A 26,799-nucleotide genomic window follows, 5' to 3' on the forward strand; every position below is an offset into this window, starting at 1 on the left:
TAAGTGGGAGTGAAATAACTCTCAATACATATCAGGAAGTGATGATTTTCTAGGATTCTCCTGAAATAACCTAGAACTGAAGACTTGCTACCATACCTTTTATTGAGGGAATTCCATTTTTTTCCTAGATAACCCATATATGATCCTTTTGGGAAGCCATAGTAGTTACCCAGGCCTCAAGACATTTTAAGGTCTGATACCAAATGGCCACAGATATTTTTCTCTTCTGTTGCTTCTTTGTTTATTTCTCCCTCACTCTTTTCTGATTCTAACTTTCTAAAAACTAATTCTTCAGGAGATTTAACTGTAGATATTCAAGGTGTAAAGAGGGTAGCTGTATTAATGAATAATATTGACTGAAAACCTCCCTATGCTAAATAATGATAGAAAGGTGGAAAATAAACCACATGCACACACACACACACACACACAGAAACACATGCAAAGAAGACTTAACAACAAACAAGTAAGATTAGAGTGAATGTTGTGACGCTTTAGAAAAAGGTCTTATGCCAGCCACAACATAATACGAATATTGAAATAAGCAGACTGGGGACTAAGAATTCTGCAATCCATCAGGGTCTTGTCATGGTATAGTATACCCCTGGGATAGCACAAAGTCTAGTCTGAAATGTTGAGGGCAGCGTAGCAGAGCTCTTTGCTTTCTACAGAAACTCTTTGTGAGTTTCAGTAATGAAAATCAGCAGCCCTGACCTGTGTTGACCTCATCTGTAGATTCTTCCCCCATTGGCGATCTACCATATGTAAGCCTTCTCCTTCCAATTTCTGAGGCACAGCAGACAAGTGAAAAAGTGTGAAAAAGTTACTCATTATAAACTGAAAAATGGATAAACTCATAATTTTTAAAACATATGAAATACATGTTCCCCAGGTAAGACCTTACACTCTAAATGTCAAGCCAGAGTGAATTCTTAAAGCTGAGTTATAAAGCTCTGAAAATAGAGTTTATAATGAAAATGCTGACAGGCTCTTGGAGCGACTGTAGTATAGAAAATTTAGTATGTCACCTTGTTTTACAAGATTTTACTGGCATGGAAGAAAATTAAAACATTTAACATCTTTCACTTCACCAAATTGCTTTCCTCCTCCAAACTGTGGTGCCGATTGTAACGCTATTTCACTTGTAAACCTCCTTGTTATTGTCATTGTGCCTAACACACATTCTCAACTCAGCACTCACATTTTCTTTCCAAAGTACTGACATGCTTATTGGGGAGGCATTATCTGGTAATCTTATTCACATTTTCTGAAGGCATGTTAAGTTATAAGAGTTTTGTGGAGGAAAGGCTGAAATTATTTACATAACTACACAGGCAACATAAATAATGCTGATTATTAAAATATTTCCTAGAAAAACGGCTTTTAAAAAGCCCTTTTTTAAAGTGAAACATTTGTACTACAGGTATTTACACAAATTCAAGGGAAAAATAAGACTTGGGAAAAATGGCTTAGTGTTGGAAGAAACAAATTTAAACCTTCGGGCAAAATAGAGTAACTGCTTGCAGTTTTTGAACATAAGAAACCAACAAGCATAAAATGAGGGATAATTTTCTAAGTCAGTTATAAATAAAGAAGATTTGTATGAAAACATAGTTGTTAATTCAAGTCATCATAAGCGTGAGTATCTTAACCCCATCATTTTTATATCTGTAATAACCATTTTCTTTCATGATATGTTAAAGGCTGCCTGGGGTAGCGAGCCAATAAGTAGTTTACATGCCTTACCAGAATATAATGAAATTGTCCCAAGGTTTGCTGACCCACAGAAAGTTCTTCAAAGCCATGACAAACTTTACTTCTGACTTTTGCTAAGTGAGCTTAAAGAGATGTGCTTCAATATCATCAAATATTAAAATCATGAACCCTGAGTATTATCCAACTATTTTCTAGCCCAGTCATTATTTTATTGATCCTGTTTACTTCAGGCAGAAGTATTGATCTTACCATATTGGTGCTAAGAACTTTAAAAAGACAAATATAATCTCATATGTTTGCATAGAGTCCACCTAGATGGGGAAGAACAAACCTCTGCATGGGAAACAGGCCAATACTCATAGAGCAGCAAAGACACAGAATATGTGTCCCCACATAGAAAAAGGCTTCTTCATGGGGCTTCTCCCTTCCTATTTGCTGCAAGGTACCCAGGGAATCTTTAATACTACCCTTATTTTCTGTTTTTCATAAAGCCTCACTTATTGAGCTTTTACTATTGATGGGGACAGGGAACAGAGAAATTCTAGGCAGAAGAGGGAGGGTCCCTGACAAAATCTCACCCTCAAGCTGAAAAGCCTGAAATCACGACCTAAAATGGGAACTTACATCCCTGTTTTCCTGCTCAAATGTTGCCTTTTCCTAAACCACTCATGGCTCCACCCTGTCTCATCATGTGCCTATGAAGACCCCAGACTCAGCCAGTAGAGGGGAGAAGCAACCGGATGATTGGAGAGAAGTGGCTTGACTTCAGAGGAACAGCTTGATGGCATAACTTCAAAAAAGAATCCAGCCAGAGACAGCCAGACTTCAAGGGAAGATTCCTACCCTTCCCCTGCACTGTACCCTTTTCAGCTTCTCTTCCCACTGAGAGCCACTTTCATAGGCAATAAAATCCCCCACGTTTACTATCCTTCAATTCATTCATGCAACCTCTTTTCTCCTGCATGCTGGACAAGAGTTTGGGAGCCATGAGTGCGGATACAGAAGGCTGTCACACTGGCTCTTTGCCCTTGTTGGCGGAGGGTAGCCATGGACCCACTGAGCTGTTAACACTTAAGCTGTCTGCAGATGGCAGAGCTAAAAGCATTGTAACATGCCCTCTGGGGCTTCGGGAATGGCAGGCACCCCACCTGGATGCTGCCATGGGGCCTGCACAGAGTTCGGTCCTGCTGGCACCCAAAAGTGTTTGCTCTGGCTCCTGTACCTGCTCGCCTGTGCACTCCCTCCTGTGAAGGGTGTGCAGCAGGTCTGAGTGATTGGAGTTTGATCCTGTTGGCACCACAATGGCCAGCTGGTTCCAGCCCTTGTGCATTCCAGTTCCTGACTTGTTCACTTGTGCGCTCCCTCCACAAGGAGTTGAGAGCGGTGGGCTGAGGAAAGCAAGCATCCCTGTTGCAAGTCCCATGAAGGGGGTCAGGGAAATGTCCTGCTTCACTATGTTTTAGGTCCTCTGTTCAGCATTATTTGGTAATCTTCATAATAACCTTTGAAGGTAGACACTATCTCATAGCTGTATTTAATACATGAAAAAACTAGGCCCAGAATATTTCCACAGTTGTCCCAACTTTACAGAACTAGTGAATGGCCAAGAGATAGATTCTGAGGCTGACTGACCCTGAAGCCTGTGCCTCTAACCACGGTGTTACCCCATACAACTAACAAGGTTCTGTGGAGTCTCACTGCCTAGGGAAGCTAAGACAAATGTAACACGGTCTGTGTCTTTATGAGATCTTTGGCCAGGGGAGGAGTCGTGTTTGTCTAGGAGTCTTGTAAGGATACAGTGTAATATGCTCCATGCGATGACAGAGGGAAGGATAGATTATGGTGGGCACAAAGAAGATGGAGCCTCACCTAGTCTAGGGGGCCAATTAAAGGTTCCTGAAGGTGGGTTGCAAGAACTGAGTCTGAGGAAAAAAAAAGGCAAGAGCTAGCATGATGTATGAGAGAATAAGGCATATAGAATAAAGGGTGCAAAGCCATGGCACCAGAATGCACATTTATCAAACCGCTGTAAAACATGAAGAAATCAGTATGGATTTGGTTACAAAGGAAGCTAGAGTCTGGGTGCAGTGGCTTATGCCTGTAATCCTAGCACTTTGGGAGACCAAGGCAGGAGGATCACTTGAGGTCAGGAGCTCAAAACCAGCCTGGCCAACATGGTGACCCTTTTAGTCTCTACTAAAAATACAAAAAAAAAAAAAAAAAAATTAGCCACGTGTAGTAGCACATGCCTGTAATCCTAGCTACTCGGGTGGCCGAGGCAGGAGAATCGCTTGGTTTGAACCCAGAAGGCAGAGGTTGCAGTGAGCTGAGATCACACCACTGCACTCCAGCCTGGGCAACATGAGCAAGACTCCAACTCAAAAAAATAAAAAAATAAAAAAATAAAGAGGCTACAGGTACAGGCAGGACTAAGATCCTAAAAGACATTTAGGCCACTGGAAAGAGTTATCATTCTTCTATGGTATGCTGATGTGACTCAGTGGCATCTGACATTATATACAGAGCCTGAAACATTTTTGTTTTGGACCTGAGAGGAATCCCGGGATAGTTCATGGAGTGATATCTACTAGAAACTTCTTTCTACAGACAGCAGAAGAGACACAAATCCATACATGGAGAATTGTCTTAGACTATTTGTATTACTATAAAGGAATATCTGAGGTTGGATAACGTATAAAGAAAAAACGTTCACTTGGCTTACGGTTTTGAAAGCTGTGCAAGAAACATGGTGCCAACATCTACTTCTGATAAGGGCCTCAAGCTGCTTCCATTTGCGGCAGAAGGTGAAGGGAAGCCAGCATGTACAGAGATCACATGATAACAGAGGAAGCAAGAGGGAGGAGACACCAGGCTCTTTTTAACAACCAGCTCTCCTGGCAACTAATAAAGCAAGAGCTCATTTATTATGACAGAAATCCACTGTCATAACACAAACACCTCCCATTAGGCCCCATCTTCAACATGTGGACCAAATTTCAACATGTGGTTGGAGGGCATGAATGTCTAAACCATAGTCAAAAACCCAGGACATGGATGAGATGCATTCCTCCAGGTTTCCATGTATAAGGTTCTCTCTGGCAAATGCCTATGGCTGTTCATTAACAGTGTCAACTCATCACTACTCTTATCAGAGTAGGAAGTAGGCTTCAATGATACTTATAAGTTAAGAAGAAGCCAGCTCTATTTGCTCAGTCAACAGCAGTAAAACAAATCCTGGCTTACAATGTTTAGGTCCAGGCTAATAAAATGCTCTTGAATATACCAGTTTCTATCAAAATGTTCATACCCTTTGATTAAGTGATTACATCACTAGGTAAGAAGAAGACGTGTCAAAGGTATGTACAGAAGAGCATTTACTAAATACAAGAATATTCGTTCATATATTATTAGCAAAAGCAAAAATTTGGGAACAAATAGAATAGCTTTCAATATAGGAATCATAAACCGTGAAATATTCTGCAGGAATTAAAAAGCATGAGACTGATATGTAAGAACAAATATAGAAAGATATCCAAGATATATCATTAAGTGAAAAAACAAGCCACAGGATAATCAGATAATCTCATTTATGTTAAATAGCAAAGACAGAAAGTAGGTGTTTTCCAGAGCAGGAGGAGAAGGGGAAATAGGAGTGATGAAAATGCTATGGAATTAGATAGTGGTGATGGTTGCACAATTTTATGAATATTCTAATAGTGACTGGATTATATACTTTTAAAGGGTAAATGTTATGGTATATAAACTATTTTCCGATAAAAACAAATAAACAAATCCCAGATACTCACAATGTGTATACTGAGGTGGAAGAGAACATTTATTTTATCTGCAATTACATACTTCAAACCTGGCCACTCCTGGACTGGGTGGGACATAACTGGAAAGAACTTCAGAAAAATAGCCACAAGTTTGGCTCATGGAATGCCCAATGCACTATGGGACCCAAAGGATGCTCCTGGAACCTGTGCCTTCTGCGTCATAAAAATGCTAATTATTTTTTATGTCATGTTTCAGCCTTTGGAGATGAATTCCTTGGCAAAAGGGACCACAAAAGTCCAACTCAATAAAACCAACCAGCACTGAAATTTAATGTTGAAGCTATATAGGCTTTATTAATCTTTAACACACTTTCTTAAATAGGCTTCTAGTTGGTGAAGTGTTCCAGGTAAAATCTTAGTAAATGAACCTGATGAGCAGCCTGTTTTAAGGGTGGTAAAGCCTCAGGGTTACAATGAAACTGATTTTTTAAAGCAGCTTTTAAAAATGTGTATTAAAAAAACAAGGATTATAAATCAACAAGCAGATTTTATGACCGTGGTGTTCATCAGTAGACTGAAGACACAGAGGCTTATCTAGGAAGAGCCATCTAAATGGAAAGGTGTGTGAATGTGTCTATGTACTGTGTTTATCTTTAAATATCTCTGGGTAACCTGAGTTAATATAAATAGTGGATATAAAGAGTGTACATTCATTCCTTTAGAGATCATCATGGGAAATACGCAGATGCGATAGAATACAGATCCTCTCACACAAACTATATCCCACATATATAACTATCTTTTTTTAAAGTTGTGATCTCACTGTGTTGCCCAGGCTGGAGTGTAGTGGTGCAATCAAAAATCATTGCAGCCTCGAACTCCTGGTCTCAAGCAACCTCCCACTTCAACCTCCTAAGTAGCTAGGACTGCAGGCATGTACTACCATACCTGGCTAATTTTTAAATCTTATGTAGAAATGGGACCTTGCTATGTTGCTCAGACTGGTCTCAAACTCCTGTCTTTAAGTGATCCTCCTGCTTCAGCCTCCCAAAGTGTTGGGATTACAGGCATGAGCTGCCACTCCCAGTCCCAGATATACTGAGACCTATCGAAGTATTTTCTTAAATTTTTGTTTAAAAAAAATTTTTTTTTTTTTTGATATAGGGTCTCACTCTGTCACTCAGGCTGCAGTGCAGTGGCACACTCACATCTTACATCAGTCTTAACCTCCTAGGCTCAAGTGATCCTTCTGCCTCAGCCTCCCAAGTAGCTGGGACTACAGCCATGCACCACCACAGCCAGGTAATTTTTTACTTTTTTGTAGAGACAGGGGTCTCACTATGTTGCCCACGCTGATCTTGAATTCCTGAGCTCAAGCAATCCTGCCACCTCAGCCTCCCAAATGTTGGGATTACAGGCGTGAGCCACCATATCCAGCCTATCAAACTATTTAAATGTAACTTTTCTCTGACACATGCTCATTGGGATTCTGAAGGTAGACATGCTACTCTGAGAAACCAAACTTTGAGGCTTAACTCCCCTCCAGAAATTAGAACCCCATAGCTCCATCTGGTCCAATTAGAGATACCTGAGTTACATTTCACAATAAGCGCTAGTTAAGAACCTGTGATAAATTCTGTGTACCTAAGAGCTGCTCCTCAGTTGCTGTGGGAATTTTTCAAACAAGGCTTTTCAACAGAAGTGCTTTGACCTTTGAGGCTAAGGCTCTGTCTTTTAACAGGAAACTTCCAAAGTACTCTGGGCTAGATCACTAAGAGTCACAGGTGTGTGTGTGTGCACGTGTGTGTGTGTTTGTTCATTCCCAGTATAACATAGAATGAAGAGATAAATTTGGAAATTTGGGACCTACTCTCGTTATTGAATTTCTATCAAAAATATTTATCATTGTTGTTTTATTATTATTGTTTTATGTTAACTTCGTGATTCAAGGTCCAAAACAACTTATTTGTTAGGTCAAAAATATGTCACTCATTCATGAATCCAAATGGCCCTTTCTGATTTATTCTAACTCTTACATCTACCAAATAATAGGTAAATTTAGCAGTGATATGTGTAATGACTGATATGATTTGACTGTGTCCTAACCCAAATCTCGTCTAGAATTCCCATGTGTTGTGGGAGGGACCCTGTGGGAGGTAATTGAATCATGAAGGCAGGTCTTTCCCATACTGTTCCCATGATAGTGAATAACTCTCACAAGATCTGATAGTTTTAAAAAGGGGAGTTACCCTGCACAAGCTCTCTCTTTGCCTGACACCATCCGTGTAAGATGTGACTTGCTCCTCCTTCTGCCATGATTGTGAGGCCTCCCCAGCTATGTAGAACTGTTTTAAACCTCTTTTTCTTCACAGTCTGTGGTATGTCTTTATCAGCAATATGAAAACGGACTAATATAATGACCAATGTATTAGACTGCTTATTATAGGGTATATAGAAATATATTATAAATATAAAGACTGTTAACAATAACTTTTTACAGGGAGATAAGTAATTGTGTTTACTAACTGTATTCATTACTTTCATCTATATATACTGCTTATGACAGTACAAGTTTAAGAAGGTTGAGGTACCATACACTGAGATTTTCCATTATTTCCTCTAATTAATTTACTTGGCTTCCAGGACACATTCTAGGTTATAATGTCTCTTTACTTTGTAGAAAAACTTTGTATCTAATATTAATATCTTAACTCAAGTATTTTTGTATACAATTATTGAGTTTAAATAATATATTTTACCATACACATAAAAATATAATAGGAAAAAAATCAGTACCAGAAATAGGTTCTTAAAGTTATTATCCATCATTATTTCATCGGAATTGTACAACTGTGCTATCTAATGTAATGCTACAATTATTCTACTTAATGATAGGATGCAGGACATGCTACACCAAAATGTGGTGGTTTGGAGGTCACTCTCTGACTATCTCCCACCTTTCTATGTGAGAGCTGTCCATAACAGAAACCCTCATGTGAGAGGAGTCCTGCCCCATAGCCAGGGGAAGTGATATGGTCTGGTTCTGTGTCCCCACCCAAATCTCATCTTGAATTATAACCCAAATTGTAATCCCCACATGTTGTGGGAGGGACCTCATGGGAGGTGACTGAACCATGGGGGTCATTCCCCCATGCTGTTCCATGATACTAAGTTCTCATGAGATCTGATGGTTTTGTGAGTGGCTTTCCCCCTCTTCACTCTGCACTTCTCTCATTCTTCTCCTTCCTGCTGTCATGTGAAGAAGGACAAGTTCGCTTCCCTTTCCACCATGATTGTAAGTTTTCTGAGGCTTCCCTGCCCTGCAGAACTGTGAGTCATTTAAGCCTCTTTCCTTTATAAACTACCCAGTCTTGGGCAGTTCTTTATAGCAGTGTGAGAACACACTAATACAGGAAGGAATATCCTACAGAGATGCAGACAATTGTTTGAACAACCAGACCTTACTCGGTTCCCCCCAATTTATTTCCATTTATCTATGCTCTCTGTCCAATCATGTTTTTCCACAATTCTCCACTTCTCTTGTAAGACTTAGCATAAAAATATAAAGCTTTCCCTAGGTCTTTGGGTCTTCATTTCTGCAAGTTACTTGTGTATAACTTTGTTTAAATAAATTTGTTATGCTTTTTTCTTGTAAATCTGTGTTTTGTTAAACAGATTAGCAAGGTTAATAGTGTAATATATTTTCCTTGTGATGTAAAGGAAAAGATATTACATTATTTTCTCTCACATTACTATGATTTGAATCTTTTTTATCTTGACATTTTTCAAGAAACTTGAATTTTTATATTCCAAAAACGTTTTCTAAAATTCAAAAGAGTTTTTGGTTACTGAGTTGTGTTAGATGTTTCTCGTGCATTTTCATTACAGTACCAGCAAAAATCAAACTGTAGATAGCTTAAGAGTTGAATAAAAGAACAGAGCTCTTAAGATACTGATTAAATTTAGAATGAATAATTAGCTATTTCTATTGTCACATGAATTAGAATTCATAACAAAGAAAAGGAAATGAAAGGTTGGAATTTTTTTTAGGTTATTTTGTTGATGTTTCTACTATAAAAAGCCTTGTCAAGTTCTCTATTGTAAATTTTATAATGTAGAAGATGTCTTTTCACTCGCATATTTTTCAGGATTATATTTCTATTTTAATTTTATTGCAAAGTTAATTGACTTAGGAAGAAGGCAACTAAAACCTTACTCTCTAAAATGCAATTATTTAAGTTGAGGGTGTGGGGGCTGTGTGATGGAATAGGCATTGGGGAAATATTAGTGATGACTGTATCTCAGTTTGATTTAGCAATAAAATTAAAGAAAAATGATAAGACTAGTAAACATACAGCAGTTACTTATAAGACCACATTTACTTCTTATTTTTTCTTTCTCTCATGCTTTAACTACAAAACAATAGGAACATTTAGCTAAATGAAGATCATTAAGTCATTAAGAATTATGGAGTCAGAGCAATTTAATTTTCTGCTTATTATTTGAAAATAAATAATATCTCTATAAATGTAAAATGGAAAGCTCTGCGCTGTAACCGAACCTTCCCAAATAGAATTCTGAGCGTATTCAAGGGCCCTGGGATACATTTTCCAAACTGCTACACAGGATGAAGTTGACCTTCTAGGCAAAATTCTTATATTTGCTCCTGTAGAGAGAAGGAATATGAACATTTTTCTTGCTGTTTCCTTTATATAACATTTGAGTGACCTGAGGCAATGTGGTTTATTCTTCCTTCTCTTCAGTTAAGGTTTTTTTCAGCTTCTTTTAAGTAAGAACATAAAGGTCAGGTTATCATTTCACAAAATGCTTCATTCTAGCTTCTCTAACCATAATATACTTTCACTAATTATTTCATAACTCATTTAAATGGGAGGCATTCTAGAAAAGAATTCACTGAAACAACTCCTCAAGTAACTAATTATTTTTTTAAAACACAGGGGAATTTTAATTATAATGCCGGTGTTATTTAAAAGTGGAGTGTGACAATTTGCATCTTGAACATCTATTGTAATAGGAAAGAAAAAATATGTCCCTGAATGAAATAACAACTCAAGTAAATGCAATTTAGTTGGCCTTTTATTTTCTTGATTTTTAAGAAGCAGGAAAAAAAATATGGAAACTTGGCCTGAATTGTAAAACCACATAGAAAGATAAAAGATCACCAAATTGTGTTCCTAGAAGACCATTATTTATGAGCTTATTTTAAAAATTATATGCTGTCTGTTTTTCTGACACAGATTTGTCATGTGTCACTATTGAATGTATAGCTATGATAGCAAAATCTTCTCATCTTAGAAGAAAACATCTAAATCATAGTGTTTCCCAAAAGGAGTTGACATTTTCAAGGCACTAAATGGATAAATCGATTTTCATTATTATTATCATTATTACCATTATTGTTATCTTCTTTAATTTGTATTGTGGAGAATTTCATTGATTAAAAATAAATGACTGATTACATAAGAAATTGTTTACAGAGTTCTGAAATATAGTCCTTAGATTGAGAAGCAAAGTGATAAGGGAATAAGTGTGCATCTGGATTTAGACTAAGTCCCAGTCTCTGGCCATAGAGCTCTTAGCTTTTTCCAGTAAGTTCTTAACCTGTCAATTTGGGTATTTATCTCACAGACTGTTTCCGAGCATTACCAGGTACTGTATACAGATTCACTTTCTGAAGCAGAAACTGCTATAAAAAGCAAGTCAGTGGTTTTAATACTAAGATATAAATGTTCAAAAATTAACAAAGACAAATCTACCTGGACACAAATACACTAATACACTATAATGTATCCAGCAGTCAGCATTGCTTTACCCTTGGAGGAGCCTGTCCTACGCCATCCCCAGAAGTATAAATGCAAACAGAAGTACCAGTTAGGCTCCAACTGTGCTCCTCAGAGCGTGCAGGGCAAGTCAGTGGACAAGGAGCTGTGTGGGCGGGTAGGTGTGGGGATGGGTGGACAGGTGGTCATGGTTGTATTAAAAAACAAAATAAAATGGGATGTTTATGCTTATTCATAGGAAATCTGTTGTTATCTAGTCTTCTTACATATTGGAGTTAATCCCTCATCCCCAGGAGGGTACCAGTTGTGTTAAACTCCAAGTTGAGACCAAGTGAACTCCCATGAACCAGCTTCAGTGAATCTTTTTCAGTTGGAAAGTCATTAAAAAAGGTAGAGGGGAGTGCCCTGCACCTGTTTCTGAAATGATTGCAAGGTTGCTCAATCTCAAACGCCTGCTCTGGTCAGTACAAACTGTATTGATTACATTAACATAATAGTAGATCCACTGGTCAAAAATGAATCCTTTATTCCAAGGGATTTGGTCACTGCTTGCCAAAAAAATCTCCATAGATTTAACTTTTTGAAAACTCAATTCAGGCTTGCCAGTTTGTATTCACAGATTGCAAAGGCAGATATCTGATCCAAGATTACAATATGTATGTCTTAGGATTTGTTGCCTATTTTTCATCACCCTGAAAAAACATATTTTGCATCATTAAATGGGAATATTGAAAGTTGTTCATTCCTAATAATACTTATTAAAATAACGCAATAATAATCATTGTTAGGTCTCTTTATACTATGGCTGTCATTGAATAAGAATCTACTCTGCACTAGAGCTTTACATCCTACATGTTGTTTGAAAATTACCACAGTCTTGGGAGGTAGGTTATTATTATGTCTGCTGAACAGAAGAAAATCCAGAGGCTCAGATATCTGGGAACATCTAGAGTAGGGAGGATGTGCTTGGCCAGATGCAAGTTCATTTTCACGGTAAAGGTTAGGGAAGGAATGAAGAAATGCTCATGCCTTTTCCTTTTTAAGTGGCACTTGAATATTCCCAAACAGTCAATTTTCTAATCACAAAGTTTTCAATAGTTAATTAATTTGTATACTATTGATACATAAAGCAAATTATTCCAACTCAGTTTATCAAGAGTATGTTTATGTATGCACATATATGGGTGAGTTTAATCTGCAGAAATCCAGTGAAGCAGGAGGAGAAATAGAAGGGAGACAAGAGAAGGAGAGGTAGACAGGAGGATGGCAACAGCGGAAAGTTCTCTTTATATGGTATAAAGCCCCGTGACTTCATTGGTAAGGCAAATGTCTACTATTAACATGACATACTTTGCTAGACACATAGCAGAGAGGATGGTAGGAAAGCATCATAGATAAGTTCAGTGCTGCTTCCCTTCTTCAGCTGTTCTCAATCTAAAGGACTAAATAGAAGTATACATGGCACAGAAACACTGCAGCATTTTAGATTAGAGCTAATTGGATAAAAATAAAATTCCCAAATTTCAGTCAGTGTGATGAAGTTGCTTTCAAATGGAGATTTAATAGCCCAGGCATTCTTTACTGATAGAACTCAAAATGAGTAGAAATACTGATAGTCAGTAGCCTGTTACATTGCAATTTTTAACAAAATGCTGGATGGAATGATACTTCTTCGTTTATCTTTCCTACTCTCCTTCCCTCTCCAGCCAAGTGTGCACTCAAGTCTTAAAGAGCACTTGAGAAGCTCCTAGAAAATAGGATGAATGGTGCATGGCAAGATCATTGTGTAAAATATGCTGACTGATTAAAGACAGATTTCATTTGCTATACTTCTTTTTATCAAAAGGCACTTTGAGAAAGCAAAAATGGAAGAGGGACATTATTTAATATGGGCTCTATACAGCACCTGAGAGTACAAAACATTTTTTTTGTTTTGTTTTACCCAAGCAAAGCCTACTGTTACCATTTAGTGGTGACTGGTTTTTTGACTGCTAATGCTTTAAAAATGAGATTAAATCAGGTCCATGGTCTTTATTACTAGGAAGATATATGCCCCTTGTGAATTCTAGTGGTTTGGCAATCTTAACCTCAGCAGACATAACATTAATGTATTCTGTGTTGCCAAACAGCATGGTTTAAAATGCTGTGAACAGCCTTATTGCTTTGAAATGATACAATCTAATATGAGATTGTAACTCAGTGACTGAATCCATGCACCTATCCTTGTACAGAATACTAAAGACCAAGCCACTGTATATTAATATCTCACAGAGAAGGAATTGTTCTTCAGTTCACTACTGAAAGACAGAACATGTGAACGTGAATGTAGATTGCACGAAGACTGAAACTGCAACGTAACATGAATGCAGTTAATGAAAGGCCATTTTCATTAACAGTGCATAGGCAACTGCCTTTTGTAATAAGGCATCAAATACTAGCCTGCTTCATTCAAATCAGTAGACCTTCTTTCGCCTTGTGGACAACTGATGGGTGGGATTTATGAGGGCAGAAATTCTCTAGTGACTGAAAGTCAAATTGTCCCCTTTCCACTTTATTTGGAGCATTCTGAGAAAGCTGCTTTTGCCAAATCTGCAGCATTTATTCCACTTGTTTCTCCTAATCAATCATAATTAACATTAACATTCAGTTCTCTCTACACTTTATGCTCATCAATCAAATTTCAGACACCCATCACTCCAAGGTTCCAGTTACTTTATAGCCTTGATTTTCATGATCAGGATGTCACCTGGCCTGTCTCCTGAGTAGAGGGGGTGTTCTGCATCTGCACCTCAGTCTATCATTGCTAAAGCAGACCAGGGACACCTCGAGGTAGAGTGACCCACTGTCCTGGTTTTACCTGGCACTCAAGTGGCTTCCCAGGATACAGGACTTTCAAGTGCAAAAATCAGGTCAGTCCAAAGAAAAGCAGAATGGCTAGCCAGTCTACCTCTAGGTAAAATCTGGCTTAACTGACTATGCAAAACTTTGCCTTCATCAGTTTGGGTGGCTTTCACAAAGTATCATGTACTGGGTAGCCTGTAAACAACAGACATTGATTTTTCAAAGTTCTGGAGGCTGGAAACCTAAGATTAGGGTGCCAGCATGACTGGTTTCTGATGAGGGTCCTCTTCTGGGTTGCAGATTACAGATGTCTCATTGCATCCTTACATGGTGAAAGGAGCAGGGGTATTCTGTGGTTCCTTTTATAAGGGCACTAATCACATTCATGAGGACTCCACCCTCATGATCTAATTATCTCTCAAAGTCTCCACCTCCCAATACGATCACATTGGGGGTTAGAATTTCAATATACACATTTTAGGGAGATAAAACATTCAGTCTGCAGAGTTCTTAGTAGAGAAAAGAAGCTACAGAAGAGTAATTTGAAGCTAGATATGGGGATTAACCACATATCTATGAGATGTAATTCTTCACAGCACTGCCTGACAAAATCACCTCTTTCAGATTGAACTTTCTCAAACCCTCACTAGGAGAGTGCATGAGGGAGTGGTGGTTCTGCCCAATTGTCCTGTTATTGATGAAAATGAGTTATCATTCTGATCAGTCTTCCAAGATGAGACTAGACTAAGTAGGGCCTGGGAAAGAAAGCCTACCACAAATGACTAAACAGCCTATGATTCAATTTTGTTTTTACTGAGAACTAAAGATTACGTTGAAAGCAGCCCTTCAAATCTGCTTACCCATTCATAACTTAAATTTATTTCAAGTTGGATCTGCTTATCTTGCTTTATGGTCAATACAAAAGTTAAAAAAAAAAAAAACACCAGGTTTTGGTGAAATCATTATAGTAACAAGTGAAAAAACTGATTCTTCTCTTTGCAGGTCTAACATTTCAGGGGCCAACAGAAATAATTATGAGCTGCCTTCTAACCAGAAGAGTGGGGCAGAAATAGCAATATCATGGATTCCAGAATGGTCAGTACCATTTTTTCAGGGTCTACATGACTTCAGTGTATCCAGGTGAAAAGAAAAACTGTTCATCTTATTACTCAGCTATTGAGCCAACATGTTACCAAGTATTAAGAAATTTGGAAGCACTGGAAGCAATTTTTATTTCTCACTTGAGATGTATATGTTGTAGGCCATGCCACTATAATTAAAATAAAATTTACTCTTCTTAAGGCACAACAACGAAAAAATTGACTCTGCAAAAGTTTCGCATTTAATGAAGCTGTAAAGTAGAATTAGAAAATTATTTTTTTCTAATATTTTTCTATTAAGAAGTCCTCCCTTAGATATAAGTAGTAAGTCAACTTGAAAGTTTTGTTTAAAAAAAATCTCATAACATTATGCAGCCAGTTCAGGTCCTATGACTGTTTTCTAAGCTAATTTAAGGAGAAAGGTTCGTCAAAACCATGAGAGAATAAACATGAATCTTTTTTCATCTTTCCTTTTTCTTAAAAGTGTGCATTGTTGGTGAAAATGTAAATTAGACAGCCATTATGAAAAATGGTTATGTAGCTTTCTCAAAAAACTAGAATTAGAATTACCATATGATACACCAATCCCACTTATGGGTATATATCCAAAGGAATTGAAATGAGGGTGTATAAGAGATATCTATACTTCGTGTTAATTGCAGCATTATTCACAAGAGCCAAGATGTGGAATCAATCATGAATGGGTGAATGGGTAAAGAAAATATTTTATATATATATATATATGTGTGTGTGTGTGTATGATAATATATATACATACATACAATGGAATACTATTCAGCCTTAAAAAAGAGTAAATCCTGTTATTTGTGATAACATAGATGAACCGACAGGATATTATGCTAAGGGAAACATGCCAGGCACTGAAAGAAAAATACTGCATGATCTCACTTACAGGTAGAATCTATTATAAAAAAGACAGACTCATAGAACTAGAGAGCAGAATGGTTACCAAAGGCTTGGGAAGATGGGGCGTGGTAAGGAATGGAAATATGTTTGTCAAAGGGCACAAGGTTTCAGTTAGAGAGAAGAAATAAGCTTTTAATATCTATTGCTCAACGTAGTATACATCAAAATTGCTAAAAGAGTAGACTTAAAATGCTCTCACCACAGAAAACAGGTAAGTATGTGGTGACAGATATGTTAATTTGCTTGATATAATCACTCCACGATGGATACATACATCAAAACATGACATTGTACTTCATAAAAATATATAATTATTTGTCAATTTAAAATTTAAAACATTTAAAAAATGTACATTATTTCTACAAAAATTATTTTCTTATCCCCAAAAAAGAATAAGAAGAAGAGAGGAAGGAGGAGGAGGAAGAGAAGGAAGAATCCACTTACCTGCTACTGCAACTTTTGCTGTCCGACTAATAATTGAGCCAGAATCTCCTAAAGATGCCTCACATTGGTAAAGTCCCTCATCTGGCTTGTGGTGTCTGGAATGAAGTATGTTTTGTATCAACAGAGACCCATTTGAAAGTTGCTGCTTCCTTTCGTCCATTCCCAAGGCTAGATGGATGCCATCTTTCTTCCACTTGATCACTGGAACTCCTCGGTCAGACTCTGCAGAGCAGTCGAGGAGGACATTTCCTCCCCGCATTGTGACGGCATCAGAAGGTTCTGAGAGGAAGCGCAGTGCTGTGAAAGCTTTAATTTGAAAACCTGGAACAAGAGAGCAAAGGGAAATATGTTCATGTATTCAAATAAATCTCAGGCTTAGATTGCCTTTCTTTTCTTTACAAAGCTTTTCACAAAAGCTGAGGGCTTTGAAAAATGTCCAAAAATAAATAAAAACTAAAATCAAGGATATTATGTTAAATAAGTAAAAAAGTACCCAGTCGAGGTAACGGCAATTAAGAAAACAATTGGTTCCAAAATTTAATACTATGAGAAATTGCAAATTCATATAAATCCTGGCATGCTTATTACCACCTATCAGTCAGTACATGAAAATTTAAGCAGAAAAAACTAATATTTTCCAAATAAAACTAGATATTTTAAAGTAGCAATAGTTATTAGTGTGGTAGCTAAGATTTTGGGGGAGACTATTTCTATCTCTGCATTCTGATTATGGCATCCATTGAAACTTTTAAAATATCCAATCAGATACAGTGTTCTGTAAGAATAAAAGTCAACTCTGAACAGCATGGGTAAAGTTCTTTAGGACAAAGTTCAGCTGGGTTTTAAAATAGGTAAATCCCACTGGCAGAAGCAAGTCAATAAAGTCACTACCTAAAATCACAAATCCCTGAAGGGTCTTAATTTTCATCCAAATGTTTCTCATGGACTTGGAAATCTAAATAAATATAACAGTTGAAATTTTTTCATAAACATAAATGAACATAAATAATCAACGAGGTAAGAGAAAGTCATTTAAGAATCTTGAGGGGAGGAAGCAAGTATAATTAGTTAAAGTATATTGTTATCGAAGCTGGCAGCATAGCATTTGACAGAATACTCACATGATGAGTCAAAGACCTTGACAAGGTTTCAGGAGGTCATTGGCTCCACCATTTGCTCAGACAGGTGTATGCTTAAATCATTCAAGTCAAATTACTTTCAATTTCATTTTGCACAATCTTAGAGGCTAGAGATTCTACAATGTCCCTTGGTATCTTGTTTTCAATATTTAATCATTTAAAGAGTCTAACTGAATTTTCTTGCTGATGTTTAATCCCATTTTCTTCTGAAACACCTTGTGTGAAAATGAATAAGAGATGGACATTTTCTTTAAGATCCCTTTATTTGTTTGAAACAGCATTTCATTTCTTAAAAAATACCACCTAAATTATGTTTTAGTCTTCTTTTTTTTTTTTTTTTTTTTTTCAGCATAGCAACCTCGACTTCATTAGCTTCCTTAATTTTTCTGTAATGGGAACACTTTTAGTTGTACTTCGTAAAATCATTCCATTCTTCTGTCATTTAAAAGGCAAGCATCTAAATTGCAGGTAATCCATATTCTCATAAGGGATTAGCTCATACTCTTCTGATGGACAGAAACTATTTCTATCTTTGTACACCCTATTTTCCAGTGAAGAGAAGGCAGAACAGCTTCTCACAGTTTCTCCCTGGTTTTATTTGCTTCATTCCTGCATACTCAATTTTTCTAAAACTTATGTTTGAAGTCTGTTATTTTGCCAAATGATGTCTTGTGTCATTCACTGTCATATACTCATTCCTTTCACCTTGGCCACTAACTCAGAAAGCATCTGGAACTTAGTTTGAATTAATATAAATTGTAAAATAATGGTGAGCACATAACTCTACTGTAGATATTGATGAACATCCCAGATGACAGCAGGCTGGTGTCTTTATTTTCAAATAAGCTCCTTCTCCCCACAGATCCTTTTGGCATAGCCAACCCAATTATAGTACATCCTGTTCTTCTAGTGGGAAGTATGTTGAATGGGGTGTCCGGATATCTAGCCTTAGGTCTTGGCTTTGTCACTTCAAAATTCATGACTCAGAAAGGTCTTTTAAGTCCTCAGAAACTCAGTTCCCTCATCTGCAAAAATTAAGAAGTTGAACTAGATGATCTCTAAGTTCAATATCTAGTGTGGAGGCTTTCAAAACAAGATTGGGTGAGAGCATCTGTCAAATGAGCCTTGCTCTAAGCTTGCTGAATCAATGCAGACTGATTTTGCTGAAAATACCTTTCCCATGTCTACATGATCTCTTCCTCTACCAGAAAAGAATCACAAGCTAGCAAACCTGGCTTGAGAAACACTAAAGATGAGACAGCAGAAAGAAGTTCTAATGTCCTTGAATGCCAAGATATTTCACTAGAGTAATACCCACAATTTCCATACAAGTAGCATTAATGAAGAAGAAATAAATTTGAAATTCAAGACCAGGCAACTGTATTAGAAAGCATTTATTGCTTTTTTGTTCTTCCTGGGGCCTATATTTTAAACACAACCTCACGTTGAGCACCTTATTTATGTCACAGAACACATAATACATTTAACACAGCTATTTATGACAGCATGTTAATGAGCATATGTGCCCATTATCACACATAAATAATCCACTTAGTCTGAAACAAGGAGGTTATGACAGTTTTCAGTGCTGTGAGTACATAGATCAACTTTTCTTTAACACAATTACCCTTGCAGTTCACTGGCAATTTGAGCTTTTTGTACTCTTTATAACAATTATATTTTGAATGTATGGCTTTGGGATATAGGCACCTCACTGCTTTAAGTAGCTTGCATTAGTGATTAGTTTTATAGAAGAGATGGATCCCGGTGAATCAAGTTTAATAGAGAAATAGTAGATGTGATTCGGCCGGGCGCGGTGGCTCAAGCCTGTAATCCCAGCACTTTGGGAGGCCGAGGCGGGCGGATCACAAGGTCAGGAGATCGAGACCACAGTGAAACCCCGTCTCTACTAAAAATACAAAAAATTAGCCGGGCGCGGTGGCGGGCGCCTGTAGTCCCAGCTACTCAGGAGGCTGAGGCAGGAGAATGGCGGGAACCCGGGAGGCGGAGCTTGCAGTGAGCCGAGATCGCGCCACTGCACTCTAGCCTGGGCAACAGCGTGAGACTCTGTCTCAAAAAAAAAAAAAAAAAAAAGAAATAGTAGATGTGATTCTATTGGTCTCCTTTTCTAAGTTTCAGTTCATGATAGTGACAGTGGCAGGAGGCAGACAAATTCACAGGCAGACAGGGGTAGGTCGCCAGTGAAACCCAACCTTCAAGCTGAAAACAGCCTAAAGCCTGAAAACTGGGCTGCTGGTTCTGAATGGAGTCTGGGACCAGAGTGAGAACTTCTGTTCCTGTTTGCCTGTTCTTTCCTGATTGGTTCTTTCTGAATAATTCTTTTTTTTTTTTTCTTTTTTTGGGGCGTTGGAGTCTGGCTGTCTCCCAGGCTGGAGTGTAGTGATGCGATCTTGGATCACTGAAACCTCTGCCTCAGGTGACTCTCCCGCCTCAGCATCCTGAGTAACTGGGATTACAGGCACATGCCACCAAACCTGGCTAATTTTTGTATTTTTAGTAGAGACGGCCATGTTGGCCATAGTTGGCCAGGCTGGTCTCGGACTCCTGACCTCAGTTATTCTGCCTGCCTCAGCCTCCCGAAGTGCTTGGATTACAGGCATGAGCCAATGGGCCCAGCCTGAATAATGCTTTTTAATCAATCAAATGTTGCCTTTTCCAAGGCTACCTACAGCCTGCACCTCCCCCATTCTGAGCCTATAAAAACTCCAGACTCAGCCACACCTGGGATCGACCCACTGCAGATCACCTCTCTGCTGAGAGATATTCTGTCACTCAATGAAACTTTTCTCCGCCTTGCTCACTCTCCAGTTGTCCACATAAACTCATTCTTCTGGGATGCAGGACAAGAACCTGGGACCCACTGAACAGCAGGTGCAAAAGGAGCTGTAACACTGTAGCCCTCCAGGCCTCCACTGCTGCCTGGAGGGCCATCCAAGACGACAAGAAGCGGCAGTGGGGCCGGGCCAGCCCAAGAGCCGTGGGCCAGAGTGGGGCAGCAGGACTGAATGAGCTGTAACACTAAGGAGCCGAAACACACTCCTGCCCAACCCCTGCCCCGTTCCCTGTGCTGCATATGGCAGGAAGGAGAGAAGAGCTGCAACCCTTCTGGAGGCGAAGACCTTGGGACTTCCTGAGTCAGAGCTCTGACACACCCTTGTTTGCTGGGTTGCGGGAACAAACAAATGGTGACGTGCTGTAACACCCTTTGGGGGCTCTGCGGTTGCTGGCATCTCTAAGTTTTGTGGGTGTCACCGTGTTCCCCCGGTCCAGACACAAGCATCCTAGGCAGAATTTGCTTGCAGTATGCCTGGTCCAGGTGCCGGCAACTAAAGCTGCCTGCCCCACCGCAGCCGCTGGCGCACCTGACCCTGTGCGGTGGCTGGACTCTGCACTTACTCACTCAGACACCCCTCACCGCTCTATGCCTGGCAAGCCTATAGTGGGAGTGGGATCAGGGGTGGTAGCACCAGCCGAGCACAGCCTGTCAGGCTGAGTGGGCGGAACCAGCTCAGCGGCCAGCTCAGAGCCCAGTGAGGCCCAGGCAGGAGTGCTGCGTGTTGCGGAAGATTTCCTACAGGGGAAGGGGCACAGAAAACTACGCTGTGTCATTAGGCAAGGCTACCTTCAACTTCCTTGTATTTCGCACAGGCCTAAGAAATGTCCCACGAATACATTACATTGACATCAATTTAGGTCCCCCTGAACCCTTTCTCTTAGTGTACTGGTTCCATTTGGAAAGATTTTGCCCAACAGTATATAATTTCTTAATATAAAACAATTTTATAAAATGACTTCATCCGGTAATTAATCTTAAATCAACTACGCTGATTTAATGTATGAAGAGAGGAAGACAGAGATGATAAAACTGAAGAAGACAACAAGTAGAAGTAACTTTGGAGCCTGTGGCTCAAAAAGTTGCAGTCTGGAATTAGGCACTCAGAGTTCAATGAAAGTGTAGACCTCTTGGAAAATACATGAAAGGAGATCATGGGAAGATAACAGAAGAACTCATTTTGAGAATCAAAACTAAACTTCCTATTTTACAATGCTGCAGAGAATTTTACATTAGAATTACAATGGTGATGATTTTATCCAGGAGAAAACCTAATGGAGAAGTTTATTTTATTTGGTTTTATTTTTAAAGTGTCCAATGGCCATTCCCTTGAAACCTCAAATAGTTACATTTCCAAGCCTTGCTTCATAAAGAAAGAAAGAAATCCTTTTTTTCTTTTCTTTTCTTTTTTTTTGAGGCAGAGTCATGCTCTGTCGCCCAGGCTGGAGTGCAGTGGCCAGATTTCAGCTCACTGCAAGCTCTGCCTCCCGGGTTTACGCCATTCTCCTGCCTCAGCCTCCCGAGTAGCTGGAACTACAGGCGCCCCCCACCACCCAGCTAGTTTTATGTATTTTTTAGTAGAGACGGGGTTTCACCGTGTTAGCCAGGATGGTCTCGATCTCCTGACCTCTTGGTCCGCCCATCTCGGCCTCCCAAAGTGCAGGGATTACAGGCGTGGGCCACCGAGCCCGGCCAAGAAATCCTTTTAACTCTGCTGTAAAATCACTTAAGGCAACTATAATATATTTTGGAGAAATAAACTGGAAAGTTCCAAAATCCCATCCATTAAGAAACTTACACAACAGAGTCTGACAGCAGAGTTCACCATAAAACACTGTTTCCATCTCTCTCTTTCACTCCAAATGTTGGTTTGGGAAGATTTCTAAATACTTGGTTAAAATATAGGGACAAAGCCATATATGTATTTAACGCTTGGCTAGCTTTTCTTATCTATATTGGTCTGAAGAAAAGTAATTAAGTGTCAGATCATCATTGGGCCTTCTCCCCCTTCTCCTCCTCCTCTTACACTTCCTCCTTCTCCACTTCTTCTTTCTTCTCAACCTTTTTAATTTTTTTTGTGTAAAATGATAGTTTGTAAGCAGATACCAAGATAGCAAAACCTTCCATGCTTCCTGATGAGGATATAAAAGAAGGACTACTCTTGAGGAATGTCCCAAGGGAGAATTTTTATTATCTATTTGTTTTAGTTTTCTCAGACATAAATAAGCATCTGAAATAACACTGCCAAAGACATTTCAAGTTTATATTAATTATCTATACATAGAGAATATTCTTAATATATTTTAGAAACTCACCAAAATGATCAAATAGTACAAATGTTTCTCTAAGCTTAGTCGCTTTGTGCTTGCTCTCTTTGTCACGTTCTTCTTAGGTCCAAAGACCATTCAGTCGCAGAGGCAAACTAGCTTAAAATGGGATTTTTAAGGCATGACATTTTATCTACAATATCAAACATTGTTAAGTATAAAAAATAATTCTCTATGGAGTCAGAAATCTCCTTCCAGGTCCAAAATGTAAAAGCTTCTGGTTAAGGCAATAGAAGCTCAAAATGAAATTTAGAAAGGTAGCATGGAAGTGGGGGAAAAAAAGCTCCTACAAGATTTTGAGATTAGAAAATGTCATACAAATCCCCATAGAACTTGCTATGCCTAATTTTATCACTTAAAATTACACAAACTTTCATTTGGGGATGCTTAGAGTTTCTGATGATCCCTGAATGTTCATATCAACCCATAAAACCACGCCACCATCATCTCTTCTTAGAAATAGATGTTACCACATTTGCTTCTTTTTGCTTAAGACAAATAAAGAGACCTCCATTGAAGGAAATAAAAATAATTCTATGGATGATGCAATATAATCTACTTTCAATTTATCAAATATCAATGAGATGTGCAACTGTAACTCTGGTCTTTAGCCCTGGAAAAAAATTATAATACTTGTGAGGCTATGCAATGGAGCAGGAAATTTAAAAAACAAAAACAAACAAACATGAATTAACAGAATCCCTAAGCATATGTTAACTTCACTGGGTTTAGTACATCAGAATATAAATTCTGAAACAGTGGTTCTCAAAGTACGGTCCCTAGACTTGCAACAGCAACACCTCCTGGGAACCTGCTGAAAATGCACAATGTTAAGTAAAACAATGGTTACTAGAGGCTGGGAAGGGTGGGGAGGGGATAGAGAGAGGTTGCTTAAGGAATACAAAATTGCAGTTAGACAGGAGGAGTATCTAATGCTCCATAGCACTGTCTGTTGACTAAAGTTAACAATAATTTAGTGAATATTTTCAAATAGCTGGAAGAGATGATTTTGAATATTCCCAACCCAAACAAATGATAACTGTTTGAGGTGATAGATATGCTAATTAGCCTGATTTGATCACCAAACATTGTATACATGTAAGAAAATATCAGCCTGTATCCTATAAATGTGTACAACTATCGTGTGCCAATTAAAAATAAAAAAATTAAAAAATGCACAGTTCTAGGCCCTGCCCCATACCTACCCAACCAGAAACTGTGTCAGCAGAGCCCAGCAATCTGTACTTGAAGAAGTCTTCCAGGAATTCTTGCATTAACTAAAGCTCAAGAACTTTGCTCCAAAACATCTGGTAGCCTGGATTGGAGCAAGGGGATTCTTGCCTCCCTTGTACTGTCTTGTCATGATGTTTCATATTTGAGGAATTTGTGTAATTTGGGTTGATTATTTTTCTAAGTAAGTAGGTGAACTTAGAAGGATAATCTAGAAAGGCAAATAATTGAACACTTATTTCAACACGTTTTATTAATATTTATTATATATTTCTCTTTGAAAGGCTGAAGTGGAGAAAGGATCAAGAAAGAGGGCTATTGTTTACAATACCTAATATTTCCTCTATTACAACCAGCACACTGTTTGGGCCCCAAATGACCTTACCCCGTTCAGCAAAATTAAACTTCCATGGTCATTTGGACATTTAGAATACTCCTTGGAATATTCTCGATTCTTCACATAAAGGGCTACAAAAGGATTTCTTCTAAACAGCAACAATAGCTGCAATCCTCTTCCAAAAGAAGTTTGGGTTCATCCAGTAGTCTTTATCACATTGCCTTTCTTTTGTTCCATTTTAGTTCCGCAGTATAATTGTAGACACTTCCCTGGCTCCTCGCTGATCTGCTCCTTAGTCTAGTTTAGTGTCTAGATGGGAAAACTACAATAGCCATTTAGCTGTGCTGTAACCTGAGGGTGAACTTTGTGTATTTCCCATTAATGGAAGACTTTAACTTCCACTAGACCAGAGAGAGAAAGTGTACACTCACCAAAGGATCAGCACCTATGACTACTGAGGTTCCTGTGAAGTACTGGTGCCATTTTATGCACTTCGATAAGACATTTAAAAAAATTGTCAGAACACGTGGTCATATTTTTAAATGATTACGTTCATTCCTCAGTTGCCAGAGACTAACATTTTAAAGCCATTTAAGACAAATTTTTATTACTAAAAAATGCAAATCAGAAATGAATTAAGTTATATGGAATTAATTCCTGAACTTAAATAATGTAAAAAAAGGCTGATCAGGAAAGAAAACATATGCATTTTACTGTGAGAATGTATTAAGGATCATTAAAATATAGGGAAGCTATGGATGAAAATTTAGGTGAAAATTTAAAAGGAACAGTCGAAGTTCCTCCCTCATTAGAGTTGCCAGATTTAGAAACAAAAATTAAGGACACAAGTTATATTGGAATTTCATATGAAAAACAAATTTAGTATAAATTTTTGTATAAACATGTCCTAAATACTTATACTAAATAAATATTGCATAAGACCTACTTATACTAAAACATTATTTGTTATTTACTCAAAATCAAATATAACAGAGCATCCTGTATTTTATCTGGGAAACCTATACTCCACGAAATTCCTTCTTAAGACCATAGCTAAAGTAAGCAACTAGCAAATAAATTCCTACTATGCTCCTCAGTTGTCACATATCTAGAGAAGAGTAAATTCTTGGAAAGCTAGCATGACTGAATCAGGAAAAGTGACTTTAGTGTCAGGACATTTGTTCACCAAGTGCAACACCACCAAATATTCTCAGTAAAAGGGTGCTGAACCGATTTGCTCTTGTCATCATGATTCTTTTTCTCTTCCCTTTACAAGAAACTAAATTTGGAAATACAAAGGTAAGATGTGGAGTTCACAAAGCAACTATCCCAGCTGAAATCTCTTAGTGAGCCCACACAGAGGCTCCACTTCTGACATGCTGAGCACATGGCATCTTCCACAAAGCTGAAGAAGCTTTGCAGAGATCTGAGGTTTTTAAAGGGCAAGAAGTGTGTGCCCCAGGCAACTGCCTGAGTGTCCTCTGGCTAAATCCAATGGTAAAGAAAAATAATAAGGGCTAAATTGGAGTTGGGTAGTAACATCCTCATTCCTTTGTTGCCCCAAGAGTTAACTCTCTAAGCAGCAGTTTGATTTTGCTGTGTGATACCAGGCAAATTGTAATGAAATTTCTTTTCCAGCCCAACAAGTAACACTTCCGGACATGTAGGTTATCATTCCCCAGGTCTCATACAAAATTAACACTAAAAAGAGAAACTTTGATGTGTTGCTTAATCTGCCCTGGGTTTGAGCCTTCTTCCCTCTCAGTTTGACAAAATATAAGCTAGCTTTCTCTGCCGTGTTTTTCATCAGTCTTTCTCTAAGTAGAGAGAGGGATGGCATTTTATAAATGCAGAACTGTCAACTAAAACACTAAGGAATGTTCTCATGATATTTAGAAAAAGTGTGATTTAAGGAATACCCAGTGCATGGGATCATCTCCATTTGGATGGCAGCCAGTGGACAAGCTTTAGAGATGCCATTTATTGTGAAGTGAGTGAGCAACTTTTAGAAACCTCTTATCAAGTTACCCATATTTACTGTACACAATACAAAAATATGGACATAAAATCATATATCATAATAATTGTCCATAACCTTGCTTATCCAATAATGATCACTTTAACAGAAATTGTTAAAGTTTCTGTGCATTTCCTTCCAGGAAATTATTTATTTCTTAATTTATAATGATTTGCTTTATTATCCACATGGTTGTGATCATATTTTATATTCAAATTTGATACTTGTTATTGTAAGGATCCTTCTATACCCATTCTTAATTGGATTGTTTTCGGTTAGGTTTTCTCAAA

The 26,799-nt window shown here is 38.2% G+C and overlaps 1 protein-coding gene across 12 annotated transcripts in view; it reads right to left on the reverse strand.

Annotated features, from left to right (window-relative positions):
• LOC105489423 (DCC netrin 1 receptor) overlaps positions 1-26,799 on the reverse strand; it is a 1,213,781-nt gene that overhangs the window by 778,761 nt on the left and 408,221 nt on the right. For 11 of the 12 annotated variants that reach the window (XR_011616876.1, XR_011616875.1, XM_071085315.1 and 8 more), the window contains exon 2: positions 16,606-16,926. Coding sequence is in view for 10 of the 12 variants with exons in the window: in XM_071085315.1 (XP_070941416.1) it covers positions 16,606-16,926 (321 nt within the window). In the remaining 2 variants the exon portion in view is untranslated. Of the gene's footprint in view, positions 1-16,605; positions 16,927-17,726; positions 17,768-26,799 lie in introns of those variants that run through there. The other variant, XM_071085318.1, reaches the window with a different exon arrangement.

Source organism: Macaca nemestrina, chromosome 19 (genome assembly GCF_043159975.1).
Source record: "Macaca nemestrina isolate mMacNem1 chromosome 19, mMacNem.hap1, whole genome shotgun sequence".
Taxonomy (NCBI): domain Eukaryota; kingdom Metazoa; phylum Chordata; class Mammalia; order Primates; family Cercopithecidae; genus Macaca; species Macaca nemestrina.